At 41.8% G+C, this 17,565-nt stretch overlaps 2 protein-coding genes across 3 annotated transcripts in view; one reads left to right on the top strand and one right to left on the bottom strand.

Moving 5' to 3' along the window:
* The window catches only part of LOC106613480 (adhesion G protein-coupled receptor D2), a 149,178-nt gene extending 138,993 nt beyond the window's left edge, over positions 1 to 10,185 (top strand). Inside the window, exon 20 of the mRNA XM_014215752.3 lies at positions 9,723 to 10,185. Within this exon, the coding sequence (XP_014071227.3) occupies positions 9,723 to 9,851 (129 nt within the window). The 3' untranslated portion in view covers positions 9,852 to 10,185. The remainder of the gene's footprint in view (positions 1 to 9,722) is intronic.
* A 152-nt stretch (positions 10,186 to 10,337) lies between these two features.
* Positions 10,338 to 17,565, bottom strand: part of LOC106613481 (nuclear receptor subfamily 5 group A member 2) — a 105,125-nt gene continuing 97,897 nt past the window's right edge. For both annotated transcript variants that reach the window (XM_014215753.3, XM_014215755.3), the window contains one exon: positions 10,338 to 14,025. In XM_014215753.3, the coding sequence (XP_014071228.1) occupies positions 13,778 to 14,025 (248 nt within the window). In that variant the 3' untranslated portion in view covers positions 10,338 to 13,777. The remainder of the gene's footprint in view (positions 14,026 to 17,565) is intronic.

The raw sequence follows: 17,565 nt of genomic DNA, 5'->3' as shown, positions 1-17,565 counted from the left end.
TCACAGACACCATTCAAACAGTTTTAGAAACTTTAGGGTGTTTTCTATCCATATGTAATAAGTATATGCATATTCTAGTTACTGGGTAGGAGTGGTAACCAGATTAAATCGGGTATGTTTTTTATCCAGCCGTGTCAATACTGCCCCCTAGCCCTAACAGGTTTTAATGTATGAAAACTTTTGACCCACTGGAATTGTGATACAGTGAATTATAAGTGAAATAATCTGTCTGTAAAGAATTTTTTGAAAAATGACTTGTGTCATGCATAAAGTAGATGTCCTAACCGACTTGTCAAAACTATAGTTTGTTGACAAGAAATGTGTGTAGTGGTTGAAAAACGAGTTTTAATGACTCCAACCTAAGTGTATGTAAACTTCCGACTTCAACTGTAATTGATCAGCTGTTGTCAAAGCCAAAATTAGTATGACATCAGAGCATTTAAAGTATATGTCCTGAACAAAAATATAAACACAACATGTAACACACAACAAGTGTTGGGCCTATGTATCATGAGCTGAAATGAAAGATCCCAGAAATAATCCATATGTACAAAAAGCGTATTTCTCTAACATTTTGTGCACAAATTTGTTTACATCCCTTTTAGTGAGCATTTCTCCTGTGCCAAGATAATCCAGGTGTGATATCAAGAAGCTGATTAAACAGCATGACCATTACACATGTGCACCTTGTGCTGGGGACAGTAAGTCCACTCTAAAATGTACAGTTTTGTCACACAACACAATGCATATATGTCTCAAGTTTTGAGGGAGTGTACAATTGGCATACTGACTGCAGGAGCTGTTGCCAGGAATGTTGTTTTAGAGAGTTTGACACTATTCCCAACCGGCCTCACAACGCCAGACCAGGTGTATGGCGTCGTGTGGGCGATTGGTTTGCTGATGTCAACGTTGTGTACAGAGTGCCCCGTGGTGTTAGTGGGGTTATGGTATGGCAGGCATAAGCTATGGACAACAAACACAGTTCCATTCTATCAATGGCAATTTGAATGCACAGAGATATTGTGACGAGATCCTGAGGCCCATTGTGAGGCCCATTTCTTTAATAGTATATGTGACCAACAGATACATATCTGTATTCCCAGTCATGTGAAATCCATAGATTAGGGTATAATGCATTTATTTCAATTGACTGATTTCCTTATACGAACTGTAATGCAGTAAAATATTTGAAATTGTTTCATATTGCGTTTATATTTTTGTTCAGTATCTTTTTCAAATGTTGCATACTATTTAACTTTCTATTTTCACATGCTCAAACAGCTTACTATTTGGGATACAAGGATGGGTATTCGGACATGGCCTCCTTTTCTCTCTCTCTCTCCCTCCACCTCCCTCTCTCTCTCCCTCCACTCTCACCACCCACCCACCCACCTTGCTTCTCTCTCTCTCTCTCTCTCTCTCTCTCTCTCTCTCTCTCTCTCTCTCTCTCTCTCTCTCTCTCTCTCTCTCTCTCTCTCTCTCTCTCTCTCTCTCTCTCAGGGGAGCCCCTCTGGCCCTGAGCCAGTCTCTGGTTGCACGTGATATTGATCTGATCTACCTGCTAGTCTCGGTGGTACTGCCTCAGGCCTACTCCAGCCTCTTCACCGCCCCATACCGCATTGGTTCAGCGCTAACATTCATACTTGACTTGGAAAGATGGCTGGAATGGAATGGAGAATCAGTGTCTAATATCATAGCCAGTCCTCAGAGAGACTGGGTAGAATGGCAGTATATTGGAGGTGTTTTAGCAGAACATGCTCTTGCCATCAATCTTGTATCGATCCCTGTGTTGAAGACACAATGGAAGGGTATCTGTCAGTATGCGTTTCACTCAGTGTTCTGTTCTCCCTTATATCACATTTTGTGAGTGTAGTGTGAGGATATCCCCAGTATTTCAGACACAGAGACACACACACACACACCCTCTTTCACATATACCCTCAGCGTCATTGTTATGTCAGGAGTAGCGTGTTTGATCCTCCACAGGTCAACGACAGCTTGACAGGCTGTCGTTGTCTGAAGGTGACGAGAAGCAGCTCCCTGCCGACACACTCAACCAACCTCTCCTCTCCCCTCTTCCTCCTCTTCTCACCTCTTCTCTTTCTTTTCCCCTTTCCTCTCTTCCTCTCCCCTCCTTTCTTCCCTCATCTTTTATCCTCTCCTCTCCCATCCTCTCCATTGTGACCCTAACAGATGCAGAGCCCTATTCCCTGGGCTCCCCCCCCCCCTCACCCAGTTCCCTGTGATGAATCCACAGGCCCTGTGATGTGCTTTCTCTGTGTAAGTGTGTGGTTTTCCTGGGCCTCTGTTGGTGTATGGCTGCCGTCAGGGACCTGGATCCCGGGCTCTTACTGTGGCTCTTTCTTGGGGCCTCTTGGGACCTTGCAGCAGCCAAAATAAATGATGTTTCCCATTACAACTACCTATCTGCTGCTGCTAGGAACAGCTGTTTGGATCTGAGCGCCCGCCAAACATTGTTCTGTGTCGCGAGAGAGACGGGGGGAAGAAAGGAAGGAAGAGAGAAGGAGCGAGGGAATGAAAGGAGATATACTGTTGTTGGAGTTTGTGTTGTGGCAGTTTGTCTTTGTCCTTAAGGTGTCTCTGTGTTGGTTGGTGCCTCGCACACATGCAGGCACATATCAAACGTACGTACGTACACACACACCCAGACACACACACACACACACACACACACAAGGCATACCTCCCATTCCCATCTTCCCCCCAGATTGGGAGGTTGTGCGCGTTTTTTGGTTTGTCACACAAAGTGTCAAACACACTTCTCTCCTGACTCAAGGACAAACAATATTTAGCTGCTGTGGTGGTGGTGGCTTAAAATAACCCACTTCAAAGTACCAGACCAGACAATGTTCATTTGTTTTACCTTTATTTATACAGGCAAGTGCATTAAGAATAGATTCCAATTTGCAATACATACCTGTCAAGAGGCGGCCACAGCAGCGACTTTACATTTGGGGCTCAACAATGTTACTTTTGTCCAAAATGGCGGCTTAATTGACAGCATGTAGATGGAGTCCAGACCCCTCCTGTTGACTTCTGACTCAACAACGTCACTTCTCCTCAAAATGGTGGCTTAGTTGACTGCATGTAGATGGAATCCAGAGCCCTCCAGTTGACTTGTGTGAGTGGTTGCGTTGCTTTAGTTTCTCACAGCAGGATTATGTGTATGGTGTTTGACTTGGGGTGTGAACCCTTCTGCTCCCCTGCTCTGTGTTAATTCTCCAGCTCAACATCAGTCAGTCCCCATTCAATCTGGAGTAAGCCTGGTTCCAGATCAGTTTGGGCCTTATAGACGACTCCTTGTTTATTGTCATGCAAAAAGGGCTGGGACCAGGCTACGTTGGAGTGGTTTCTCCAGCAGGTTTCTGTCTATGGAGTTTGTTTGCATTGGAGTTAGCCTGGTCCTAGATCAGTTTGTGCTCGATAGCGAACTATTATGGTTGTTGTCATTCTAAACATACAAACAGATGTTTCTCAACCAGGTTTCTGTGTAGTGCGTTTGGTTGTGTTAGGGATAACCTGGTCCCAGGTCAGTTTGTGCCTTATAACCGACTCCTCTGTGTCATTCTAAACATAGGGGAGAATGGGGTATTGTGAGCCATTTCTTACATTCAGCATCACTACGCAAAGGGAAATAGAGTATTCTTACTAACAAAGATATCTACATATATTCCAGGATGTTGTGTATCCCTGGAAATAATCAGAATTCATGTAAACATAACAGTTTTTAAAATATAGCTTGTCCAAAAAAAAGTTGTCTCGGCACAACTTATCCCCGGTATGGGGTAAGTTGAGCACAAGGACTGGGTAAGTTTATGGTGTCCTGTGACAGTGGGTGTTGGTGCTGGTAGGTTAATGTTTAATTCATGGAATGGGGGTATGATATAGGTATTGAATAGATATAGATCTCTGTTCAATATCACTTAACCTTCCATTTTTTGACCAGTTGTCTGGGACAGGGATGTTGTTTTGATGTGCCAATTCGCAGAGGTGGGACCAAGTCACTATTATTTTAATCACAAGCAAGTCACAAGGTCCGAGTCTCAAGTCGAGTCCAAGTAGAATGGGTTGAGTCAAGTCCAAGTCGTGCATTCTAAGAGCAAGTCAAGTCGAGTCAAGTCACACATTTTTTTCAAATCAAATCTCAGGTCAGGGAAAAAAATCTATACATGCAATGGCTTGTTCAACTTCAAATCTTTGTCTATTTATTGAGGTTACCAGACAGTCCTTTTCATTATTATGTCTACAACACATTTTGATTATGTAATAATTCACCTTAACAACAAATTCCAAATGCAATCTTCATAAGTAAACGATACATTTCAAGCAATTTTGACATACTAAAAGACCAGTAAGCCTATGCTAGTAATTGCTGCTTAATGCCCCATTGCTGGTGAGTATGCAAAGTAAACAGCTAATATTCCTGATTACCAATTTTTTTTGGAGCTGCATATTTACTTATGATACTCCTCTCTCCCTACAATTAGACATTTGCGCTGCACCAGATCCTACAGCAAATCTGTACATCAAATCATCAATCTGTTCACTAGCTCAGTGGTTCTCAAACTTTTTGAACCAGGACCCCCAAAAAGGAGTGGTTCGAAGCTTGTGACACCCCGCGCACATGCATGCCCTTGTGAACGCGCACAAGCACTGCGCAAATGTAGCCTGTCATTACAGCCATAAACGTGATGCACTTCCAAAACGCAAGATACAGAAATAAACAGACTTTTACACCTGCATTTTGAACTTCAATGGTTTCAATCATTCATGTTAGCAAGTAGGGATATCATGTCGCATTATCACTTCTTTGGAGTACAGAATAAGTAGGTTCGTATAGCCTACCTGTGTGCAGCGGAGGTTGAGGTTGCAGGATCGGATGGAAAGCATGATCAGTCTGTATAGACTTTTTCTTCTACACAAATATTGTAATTAATTTGCCAGAATATGTTACATCTTCATACCATAAGTATTAAAGGTAGTGCGATGTTACAGCTAGCTTTAGACATATAGCCAATATCCACCACTGAGGTAAACAATTATGACCCACCCAAACTAGGAATATCTGAAATATGAAAATTATTAATAAAATCACTTTGGCAGCCTATTGTTCTGGCAAAGATGCCCCCGTAAACGATTGCTAAACTGTATTTTATATGGATAATATAAACGTAGGTGGGCTACTCTGTTTTTGCCAGGCTAAATTGGAGAAAATTAAACAAGCGCTTTCTGGTCATTAATCTGACTATGTGCGCCAGCCTTTCCGTGCTCTGCCAATGTTGATGACTGGTCATTGGTCAACACTCGAGATGCGCGGAGATGAACAAGAATTTGGTGCAATGCTGTAGGTCTATGTTAGTGACCAGATCGAATAAGCAAAAATATACATACAAATGGAAGGCTATATGTAACCTATTGAAATATGTATTAAATGATAACTTCTTCCAAAATATTTGGTCACAAGATTCATTTTGTGTATGGTTTCCTAGAAACAATTGGTAGTTCAACTAACCCTTTTGCACAACTTACCCCACTCTCCCCTACAAACAGATCTATGATCAGGCTCTGTTGGAGTGGCTTATCCACAATCTCTAGCAGGTATGTGTTGGAGTTAGCCTGGCCCCAGATCAGTTTGTGCCGTATAGCCAACTCCTATGTTCATTGTCATGTCAAACATATAGACTGATCTGCCGCATCTAGGTCTGTGTATTGGGTTTGATTTAAGGTGAAGTGTGTTTTAGTGTGAACCGTGCTTGGCCTGCACGCTCTCTCTCCCCTCCCCTCCCCTGCCTGCTGGTCTGTGTTATTTCCTCAGCCCTCCATCAGTGGGTCACAATTCAAGGCTGCAGGGAGCCACAGGAGACAGAGGCCTGCTCAGGCCAGAGCTGCAGCACTGGGTTCCCTCAAAGTTCACTTCCCCCACTACCATACAGTACATGTGGGGGTATGGCTGTGTGTGGGGGAGGGGGAGGGGTGGTAGGTTTGGTGTGGGTAGAAGTGTGTTTGTGTGCCTCTTTGTGTGTGGATGGGTGGGTGGGGGTGTTTGTGTGTAGGGTGGGTGGGTGGTATGGTGTGGGGGGATATGTGTGTGTGTACGTACGTGCTACATGAAGGGAAAGGGAGACGCGCGTTTCTAGTGTCAGTGAGTCAATCAGCAAGTGTTTCTGTGCTGAAACTGGTTACCTCCATTCATATGACATGTTATGTTCTTTTTTTTGTGTCTGTGATAATTTGTGTGTCCAGTGTGACTGTTTGTTTCCCTTTTTCTCTCTGTGTGTGTGTGTTAGTGTACGTGTATGTGCCTGTGCGTTTGCACGTTTGTGTCTGTGTTTCACTCTCCGATAAGCTGGCAGATGTGACCTTGAGGGGCATCCCCATGCTGATTTATCAAATGTTGTCTTCACAGCACAGTCTATTGTCACCTGACAAAGGCACATTTCCCAACTAAACAGGGGTGCTTAGTTAAAAATGGCTATGATGGCTCAATGTCCTTCCACACACAATGCATCTGAAATTATCAGTGTAAGGATTAACCTGTTGAGGTTAATCAATCTCCTCAATAGAGTTATAGCTCTGTTCTAATGTTGCAATGGTATGGTTTGATGTCTATATTTGATGCACTAAATCAATGAATTTTCAAGAGTCTCCTCGGTTTTTAATTAGAGTGGAGAAAAAAATCTATTGGGGCAGTGTGTGTTGAAAAGTGTTGATTCGATATTAAAAGGAGTTCAACAACATGAGTTCAGGCAAAGCATGAATGTTAAGAAGATGTCACAGGTTTCAGTTAGTCACTTATTTCATCGTTACATATCTTTTTCATTGGCGAACCAAAGGTCAGATTCCCACCACGATCGGTATTGTCCACAGGCACTTGTCTGAGGCCTGATGTGATTATTTATTTGTGCCTATTGTCCCTACATGTGACGAGTTTCATGTCTTTTACAAAGGAGTGAGGCAAACGAGGAGAAAAAAAGTTTTCGGAAAGACTTTGACTTTGGCCATTTGAATTCGATGTTCAATCCGTCTCTATCTCTAAATGGATTTCTGAAGTGCTCATTGGCTGGGGCTTTCAATTGAATGTAACCTTGAGTTATTTTGTATGTCGGATTTAAGTGCCGGTATGACATGAACAGGACTGAATGCATGCTCCTCAATTTTCTAAATTGAAAAATCTCCATCCGATACTACGCCATTGTCCAGGCAAATTAATGGAATGCTGAAAGCGAGGTTCAGGTGCTTAAAAAAAAAAAATGTATCCCTGTTTTTTTCCTTTCCCTTTTTTCGACTTAATGACTAATAAGGATAATAAGAAAAACACAGCTTAATGCTGTAGTGTTCCTACTTAATGCTTATTTATGTATTATGCATGCATATAAATGAATAGGCCGTGTCCTTCGGTCCATTCCGTTTCAAAACCCGCCATATTTGTTTCTTAAGGTGAGGGTTTTGCATAACAATCAGCGCAATCCTATTCAAACGTTGGCCTATTAATTGAAGTCGTACATTTTTCTTGTTGGCTAAAGGGCTGCTAACAATAAGCCGCAGTCGGTGTTTCTCGTAAACTTGGCTAATTGGTCCTCAGATGAGTTCTGACGTTTTTGGCCTCTTTCTCTTTCTGGTATTCAGTGAGATTTTCTTTTAAACATTAAAGCCTCTACCAGATATACTGTGTCTGGTGGTTTTCTGGTACAGTATATGTAACTCAGAAAACACTTCTGACATGATTGTTCACTTAGAGGAGCAGTACTGTAATGCTGTTTTACATTGCTGCCTACAACTTTGTTTTGGAGGTGGAGGGGGGAGAAGAGGTTCAGGGGCCCTGATTGGTGTTAATCGAATGACAGGTTTTTTTATGTTTGCTTTGAGACACGATTTTGTATCTAACTTGTAATGCTACGACAGAGTGCAGCTTTTAAGGGGCAATCTGCAGTTGAAACAATAAAGGGCCTCCCTGCCACTGTTTCGGTAAACAGCTTAGGCTGAAGAAATGTTACCACTCTCAAATTCATAGACAGAGCTATGGATGCAAGGAATGACCATCCATGATATCAAAATAACAAGCTTAAATGTTGGGTTCTGATTGGGTACAACTATTGAACTAAGCTCATGAGGCATTTCTAAGTTATATTCTTCAAGAATCAATGCTTACATTATCATTAATTTATGGATGTAGCAACTGCAGATTGCCCCTTTACGGCACTTTTCTCGCAAAGATATCCAATTGAACTAAAAGTAATGTATTTATCTAACGTGTGAATTCTCTGTCATCAACAGAACACTGTGAACACTGTGAGAAACTCATGCCACCACTATGCGCTAACACATCCACTAAACTGCATATGTACCAACTATTAGACCATGCCACTGTGGGGCTTTTTCATGGCAGGGCAGAGTGCTATATACCACACGGGTGGCGTAACACAGCGAGAACGGAGCCCTCCTGTAAACGTTGTGCCTTGGCTGCCCTGTGGGCCTCCAGGGTAGATAGAGGAGGCTGGGGAAAGCAGGACCAAATGACTGCTCTGGATTTTCATTCCTCCCTGTCTATTTCAAATGTCTCTCTTCTGTTGAGTGGCATCATCTCTCACTCTTGGAGGAAGTCCAAGTCCTTTCTCCTTGCGGCCCCTTCTGGTTGACTTAGTGTTGTGGAGGTGCCGGGAACATATGAGAAGAACTAGCCAACATGCATGATGTGGTGCCATATTCTTAAGTGGTTGAGCAAAGATACAACTCCGGGGTGTTTCGACATTGAGGGTGGGAGGGACACTTGTTAGAAACTGACAGTGGTGTGTGTGCGTGTTAGAGGGAAACTGTTTATTTTTGTTGCTTTTGGCTATCTATTCATTTGTTTATTTTTTCCTGTCTTAGAGTTGGAGCTTAGAGTTTTTGCTACTGCTACCTTCAGGGATGCGAGTAGCATACATTTGTGAGTCTTTTTACCTGAGGCTGCCCTTGTTAGTGCCTGTGTATAAATGTATATACATTATTTATAAAAATTCACAGGGAGTGAAAAAAGGTTTAATACATTTACAGACAGTAGAGAGAACAAGCACTGCAAGCAAAGCTGGGAGTTAGTTAGTTTGCATAGTAGTAAAGTAGTAGACAGGTGCTTTTTGACCAGCATGTGCAATTTCATTGTGCTAATGATAATAATAATAATATTACTATAACCCCAGCTACTAATAAATATTTAATGTGTATATTTGATTGGGACGGATAGAATTGAATAGTGACACGTGGAATCTTCAGTCAGATTGCACTGCAATGTATGACGTGCTATTTTAATAATGGTAATAGTATAATTTAGTGAAGGTTATTAATGTATCTTTATGTGTATACAAAGATATGTCCATTTTTACGTAAGGGGTACTTTGTTTTAAAAACCATGTCTTAAAGGGAAAATCCACTCAAACTATCTTTTGGTATTTTTTTAATTAGTCTACTGTTGATACAGTCACAAAATGTTTTGCATGTCAGCAGTCAAGTTTTTATGATATTGGACTTTCAAGAAGCAAAGCGTCACCGGCCACATCATCATGTTGAAGCAAAATGCATCTTGGAAAAAAAACGAGGCCGTATCAACAGTGAACTAATGAAAAAAAAAAACCAAAAGTGGATTTTTTTGGTGTGGATTTTCCCTTTAACCACACACATACGCACACACTCACACCACTCACTGTGCCTTCTTCCTCTTTTGACAGGATAACCCTCCCAAAGCCATGGAGGCCATGCTAGGTGGATGTAGCCTTCACGTACCCATGATGGACGTCGAGCTCACGTCTTGTTTCTCCCTCCCCGAAACCCTAACCCCCAGAAAACCTACGGCCTAACCCGTCTGTGTCCCTCATTACTGCTCTGTCATTTTGCTGTTGTTTTTTTTCTTTGTCTGCTTGTCTCTTGAGGTGGTGTTAATTTTTCTATATTTTTTTATATACTGATTCCACATTGTCTCTGTACAGTATGTCATTTAATTTTTTACTTTTTGTAATGTTTTGTTGAACGACGGTCGTGTTGTTAATTAGGTAACAAACGATAAGAGAATTCAAGGCTGTAGAAATGCATATGTCGAAAGAATAAGGCAGCACTTTCTTTTACCAAGTAGCATGGAATAGTGATTTCAATGTCTCCAAAAATGTGTTTAAAATAAACATACAGTACTCTTCACTGTTAAAAATAATCATTTTCACTGTACATAAAGGTGCATATTTGCTTAAAATGACCGGGAATGCAACTAAGAACCATGTTGCATAATGATTACTCTGTGTAAAAATGAATGAACGGTAGAGTCACCTGCAGGAAGTGACAGCAAGGCGGTGTTGGCATATAATTATTTATTGAAATATGAAGAAAAAGTCCATCCGCTTTGAAAGAAACTCCCCAGAACAGGAAGTGGCATGACATGGTGTCAGTATAGGGGGGGTGAATGTGAGTGTGTTTCTGAGTGTGAGAGAGAGTGTTTGAGGACTTCCAAGGCAGCTGTAGAACTTTACCAGAACACACAGAATGAGATGGGGGACTGATAGAGATTGTCATTCAAAACACATTCTTAAGTACGGTAGTGGATTCATGCCAAAATAAAAACAAACAAATTAATTTCTTTTGGACTATTGTTTTTCGATATCTGTGGGGTTTTTTCACCATAGTGCAGCGCATTTCATAATAACGTGCGTCTATCGCGACTACATTTGTATTTGTTTTGGCATGAATTTGCTTCCATAGTTAAGCAGGGGACGAGAATAGAAAGTACAATACTTCATAGGTTTAAAGCCAAAGGTTTAGCCAAAATAGCTTTTTTCTGTCTTTTATAAAACGCACTGCTCAGAATGGATACTGAATCAATTATTTAACCAACTACTAACATTTACAAAAGCAGAAATGTATGTACTGTAGATACAAAAAATATTTTTGAATCACAGATGAATGTGAAGTGGATGATGTGATGGTTTTGAAGTGTACATTATAAGGGAAGGAACGAGCACAGGTTCCACGCTGTAAAGAATACTTGTGACTCAATACAATCATAACGCTGAAGAGCAGCGCTGTAGCGCAATTGAAATTTGAAGGTTCCGATTCAGCTGACATATGCAGCGTTTACCGTGAATGCAGTCTCCACGAATGCGGGAATAATGCCTTTAAATTTCTATTGCGCTGTAGCGCAGGTCTTCAGCGCTACTGATTGAATCGAGCCCTTGATCCGTTTTGACGTAGATGACTTACAAAATGTAGACAGGCGGACTGATATATATATATATGTATGTATATATATGTATATCACAAATGTTTGAGGCCTTATTTGTGTAAGACAACAATGTAATTCCACAAACGGACATTAGGGAATGCCAAACTCCTGGACGGCTGGGGGGAAAGCTGTTTGTTCAGTTATGACACATCACAGGTAACCACAGCTCACGGGACAGATGCAGTCTTTGGTATCAAACAAACAGGGCTGAAATGTGAAGCTAGTTGAAATTCAATGATAAGAAACAACTGATGCAAGGACAGTAACAATCACACCCATTAACTTAATACAATACTTATATTTTTTTCCAATTTACAGCTCAGAATCCCATAGACATGTAATTTTAAAAAATGACGTTGATAATTTGTAAGATAATTGTTTTGTTCCAGAACTGCATCAATACATTTAAAAAAAACATGCAACAGTAAACAAATATATTTAGCTTTGTCACCTTGCGCTTATAACACACAAGAACAAAACCCAGGGCTGGATTCAATCTGTATCGCGGAAGTATCGCGGAAGTTCTGCGTTAAAATTGAAAGGTCATTTCAAATTGAGCCTACATATGCAGCATTTACCGTTAATGCAGTCTCCGCGACCGCTGGAACGTTGCCTTTAATTTAATTTGTGCTATGAAGCGGATCTTCAGCCCTACGAATTGAATAGAGCCCCAAGACGCAATAAATTATTTTCATTTTTAAGCGTAACCAGTGACATACATTGAAAGCTAGAACATTGAAAAACAAAAACAATTCTAAATAAAACAAGTGTCTGAAACTGAACTCGAACACAATATGCACATTTTTTGAATGCCAACAGAAAAACTGTTAGAAATTAAATGTTTTCCTTTTTGATTTTAGTGTCTCACGACATAATTAAGTACTGGTCAAAGAAACAAAGAAAAAAGTTAAACACTGTACACACCAAAGAAAGCAAACCAGAGGAATCAATTTTGTGTTTTCAGTTTTTTTTAGGAAATCATTGCTTTGCAATTTGCCTTGTCACAGTTATCTCCCACAGGACCGCTTGAATGTAAACACCACTTGAATTATTCTTATTTTAATTTTTTTACATTAATACTTTATATATATATTTGTACATATTTTCATTCACATCTGCACGGTTAGCTAGCATCGTAATGAAATAAGGCAAGACTCACATAACTGTGACATCACAAATGTATAATACTGATACTTAAGGTTTTGTTACTTTTTTTGTTTGATGTTGTTCTGCAGCAGGCTTTGGTCTGTTCGGACAAAAGGCAGCGTTTCTCAAATCTAGAATCATGCTTTCTTTCCAGTTCTAATGAAAGGGATACATATTTTGGGGGGACGGGGGAGCACACTCCATATCTGTCTATGCAACCATAAAATAGCCATGTAGAACTTTCAAAGAACTTATCTATGGTGTGTAAAACACATTTTACTGAGGTAAATGGTAAACATTGTTGATATGAGATCCTTTTGGGGTGGTTACAGGGTGGATTACAAAGAGGAGCCTCAGAATGACCAAGAGGAGGAAAAAACTAATGTTTTCAAAAATAGTTTTTTTGTTCTCTTCTGTCATGTTTTAATTAATTTTGTTAATCTGATTTTTGGTGACTGGGGCTGCACACGAGTCTCTGTCTGGTTCTGACATTTTCACCAGTTCTTCGTTGCTGTCTGTCTGTCTGGCCTGTTAGCCATGCAGCTTGTGTACTCTTGTCCAGCTGACAGTCTGCTCTGGTCTGCCCAATGCAGTCAGCTAATACAGTACCAACACTGAAAAGCATGGGCCAGTCTAAAGAGAGCGAACCACCCACACGCCTTTGGCCAAAGTCACTGCTCTCTTCTGAAACCCTCACCACAGATATCATAGGGTGGCTGGCACTCTTCATTGCTCAAAACCCTTCAACAGTATGGGAGGTGCAGAATACTCATGGTTTGCTTGTTTGTTACTTTAGTTACAGTCTGCCAGTCCTTGTATCACCTTGATGGTTTGTGGTTTTATTAAAAGCAGAAAAAAATGATCTCCCATGTACAGAGTCCAATGTACAGTTTTCAAATGTTTTCGCTGCTTCTCTCCGTCTCTCACAGCTTTACCCAGGGCCCCAGACACACCTGTCTTAGAGTAAAGGTGTGTGTGTGTGTGTGTGTGTGTGTGTGTGTGTGTGTGTGTGTGTGTGTGTGTGTGTGTGTGTGTGTGTGTGTGTGTGTGTGTGTGTGTGTGTGTGTAATATGCATATTGTATGAATTTGAACGTGTGTGCTTTTGCATATGTGTTTTGCATACGTGTGTGTGTGTGCATACACAGCATTTATAAGTGTGGGTGTCAGTTTCTGCATGTGTTTTTTCCTGTTTGTGTGCCAGGATGGTTGATCATTACGATGAAGGAAAAGGACTGATGCCTCCCGCCCCAGAATCACAAAGTCTAGCTCTAACATGGGCAGAGTTTGTTCTGAGTCGGGTAAGGGCTGGAGTCTCAACAAACAAAACCGCAAAAACTAGTTCAGGGTCCAGTGTCCCGCCTGCAGTCTCATCAGGCTCTCTTGGCGTGTAGCATCTCGATGAGCAGGTTGTTGCAGGGCACGTCTCCGTTCAGGTGCTTGTAGTACAGGTACTCCTCGGCCTGGAGGCTGATGGCTCGGATCTCAGGCAGCCGCAGGAGCAGCTGGCCAAACTTGTCTGTCTGCTGAGGGTAGTTGCACATGACATAGTCCAGCAGTGCCGCGTTCACCTGCTCCTGGACGCTTTCCACCAGGTGGAAGTTCTCCAGGTTCTTCACGTCTGGAAAGAGAAAGAGGGGGGAACAGGAAATGGTGGTTAGCATTTGGAGGAAACCGAAATGGTCCATATCAACACATGAGTTTGCGTATATTGATTATTTCTCAGATGCTGGGTATAAAAACCTTCATATATCACGAATTGAGGATACCTGTACACTAATTTTAGGCCCTGAAAAGTACACCATATGTACACCTTCTCTTAATGACACGATTGAAGAGGCTAACATTCCAACAATGGAAAGTCATGGAAAGCAACCAATAAACTAAATTGAACAAAAATATATAAATGCAAAGTGTTGGTCCCATGTTTCATGAGCTGAAATAAAATATCCCAGGTGCTGAGGAGTATTTATGTCTGTGGGAAAAAACTGTGGGAAAAAACTCATTATGATTAGATGGGCCTGGCTCCCAAGTGGGTGGGCCTATGCCCTCCCATGCTCACCGATGGCTGCGCCCCTGCCCAGTCATGTGAAATCCATAGATCAGGGCCTAATGAATTTATTTCAATTGACTTATTTCCTTTAATGAACTGTAACTCAGCAGAACTCTTTTTTTTTTGTTGCATGTTGAGTTTATATTTTTGGTTAGTATAAATGGACGATACATATTTACATTTAGTTCACATATATTAGATTTACATTTTCAAAACTTAGCAGATGCTCTGATCTAGAGCCTGAAACAAGTGGGTAACGTGCTACTCTAGATGCTTTATCCAAGACAGATTAAAAAGATTGCAAATTCTCCCCCTTGTATATTTCTTTGCTCCGGATTCTCTCGAGAGAATAAAATCGAAAGAGAATCAAATAAGAAAAAAACCCTCTCCTCTGAGAAATTCTCCCCGGGAGTATATGAATTATGTAGGGCAGCATTACAGCGATGGAAGACTCTTTAAAATGACTCCTTCCCCATTTAAAATTAAGCACCTAGACTACTTTACTGGTGGGTACTTTACACTTTTGTGTGGACATGGCTACATTTTGAAATGAAATCAAACTGTAAAGAAAGCTTACGTCCAGTGACACATTTTCGTATTGGCATTTGAAAATATTGAAAGAATATAAACTTTTTACTATTAAAGTTACATATATTTACTGTTTCGTACAGTAGCGGCTTTTCCATGTGGACTATAGAGCTTGGATTCTGTGATGGATCAGAAATAAATACAGTATGGCCACCTGGCTAAATGAATGTCAGTACACTACATAGAAATGTATTTGCACCTAATGAATATGTGTCACAGGGCTATATTTAATAAAATAGAGAGAGGTGTGTGCATAGATGTTTGTGCGTGTGCGCAGTGGCTATCTATGTGTGATCTTTTATTAATCTTTGACCCCAGGTTGAGTGGGCTCTGGGAGCCCCTGTGCTCTCTGTGCCAGTGGAATGTGACGGGTGTCACCATGTCTGCCTGACACACACACTTAGAACAGACCTCCCACCCGCCTAGCCAACTCTAAGAACCTGAAATGATCTGCCTCCTCGCTACCGACACACACACAGGCTCCATATCTGTGAACACTGAGACACACGCACGCACCCCCAAGACATATTCGGGCTGTGAAGCAGAGAGAGAGAGAGAGAGAGAGGAGGAGATACATCAGCGCCTAATGAGGTCTAAAGAATGAGAAGTCATTCGCTTTACTACAATGTGTGTGTGTGTGTGTGTGTGTGTGTGTGTGTGTGTGTGTGTGTGTGTGTGTGTGTGTGTGTGTGTGTGTGTGTGTGTGTGTGTGTGTGTGTGTGTGTGTGTGTGTGTGTGTGTGTGTGTGTGTGTGTGTGTGTCACCCTGACCCCAGTGTGACACGTAGAGGCTAAATAAGGCCAAGAGAAGGGCAGGAAGAGAGATGAGGGGGAGGAGAGGCTCTGCCAGTGACAAATGACCCTCCAAACAGACATTTGCTTTTTCCTGCCTGCTGCCACTCTGTGGTCTGTCTGTCTGACCTCACATCAGCCTCATCAACATCTCCCAAATGAGTTCCAACCAATTGACTCGGTCAATAGAAAAGAGGACTGTGACTTATGGTGTTCATGTTAGGACATACATCACTCCAAGTGAGTCTGACACATGTCATGTTCATTAGGACACACCTTAGCAAAACATTTGTCAACAGAAAACTAAAACTTAAGGTTACTTTTATAACCCCAGTTCTCTGATAATATGAGTGAGATGTATCACATATGGAGATCGCCAGGATCACCGATACACTCGAAAGGACCTATCAAAAGTGTCTGTTGGAGACAGACTGGTATAGTGGTGAATGAGGTGAGCCCCTCATCTCCTTATAAGGAGCCACACTCCAACCTTCTGGTCATTCTCACTTACTTACTGACTTATTGTACCCATGGGGAAATTTTGTTGCAGTCTCATGTACACTTTTAAAGTGGCGTTTAAATACAAAACAAATTTCATAACAGTTACATACCAATAAAAATAGACTAGCCTGCTGGCCTTACTGGGTCGATAGGAACATCAGCCCGAGCTATTTAGGAGGGATATCACACCTGGCACAAATTATTGTTAAGTTCTGTTTTTCCTGCCGAGGGGCGCCCTATACCTGCGCCCAGAGGGGAGTAGTCCAAAGTCCGGGTATAGGGGGTGGCTTGAGTCTAAAATGATTTTGTGAGCCTTGTGACCATAAAGATCTCATCCAGGCATGTCTGTTTGACTCTCTTCCTTGTGCTCTTGCGAGCAGGGGAGTGTGGTGATACATCTCACTCAAAAGTACTTTAAGTTCTCTTTCAAATACTTGTTTTGATATATCACATATGGGGATATGGCCAACTCCCGTACTGCAAAACATGCTCTCCAAAGCCAGGGTAGTCAGAACCAAGAAGGTGCAACATCAGAACCAAGAAGGTGCAGAAACAACCTGTCGGGGAAAACATCATAACAAAGTGAGGGGAAGCCCAATACGTGGCACACAACATCTCAGTTTAATGAGATGCACTACATGACCGAAAGTATGTGGACACGAGCTCGTCGAACATCTCATTCCAAAATTCATGGCCAATAATATAGAGTTGGTCCCCCCTTTGCTGCTACAACAGCCTCCACTCTTCTGGGAAGGCTTTCCACTAGATGTTGGAAATATTGCTGCAGGGGCTTGCTTCCATTCAGCCACAAGAGCATTAGTGAGGTAGGGCTCTGATGTTGGGAAAACTAGGCCTGGCTCACATTCGGCGTTCCAATTCATCCCAAAGGTGTTCAACGGGGTTGAGATCAGGGCTCTGTGCAGGCCAGGCTAGTTCTTCCGCACTGATCTTGACAAACCATTTCTGTATGGACCTTTCTTTGTGCACAGGGACATTATTATGCTGAAACAGGAAAGGGCCTTCTCCAAACTGTTGCCACAAAGTTGGAAGCACAGAATTGTATGCTGTAGCGTTAAGATTTCCCTTCACTGGAACTAAGGGGCCTAGCCCGAACCATGAAAAATAGTCCCAGACCATTATTTCTCCTCCACCATGGTACTATGCGTTGGAGCAGGTAGCGTTCTCCTGGCATCTGCCAAACGCAGATTCATCCGTCAGACTGCCAGAT

Source organism: Salmo salar, chromosome 10, assembly GCF_965601325.2.
Source record: "Salmo salar chromosome 10, fSalSal1, whole genome shotgun sequence".
Taxonomy (NCBI): Eukaryota; Metazoa; Chordata; class Actinopteri; order Salmoniformes; family Salmonidae; genus Salmo; species Salmo salar.
This window is presented reverse-complemented; position numbering and strand designations above follow the sequence as displayed.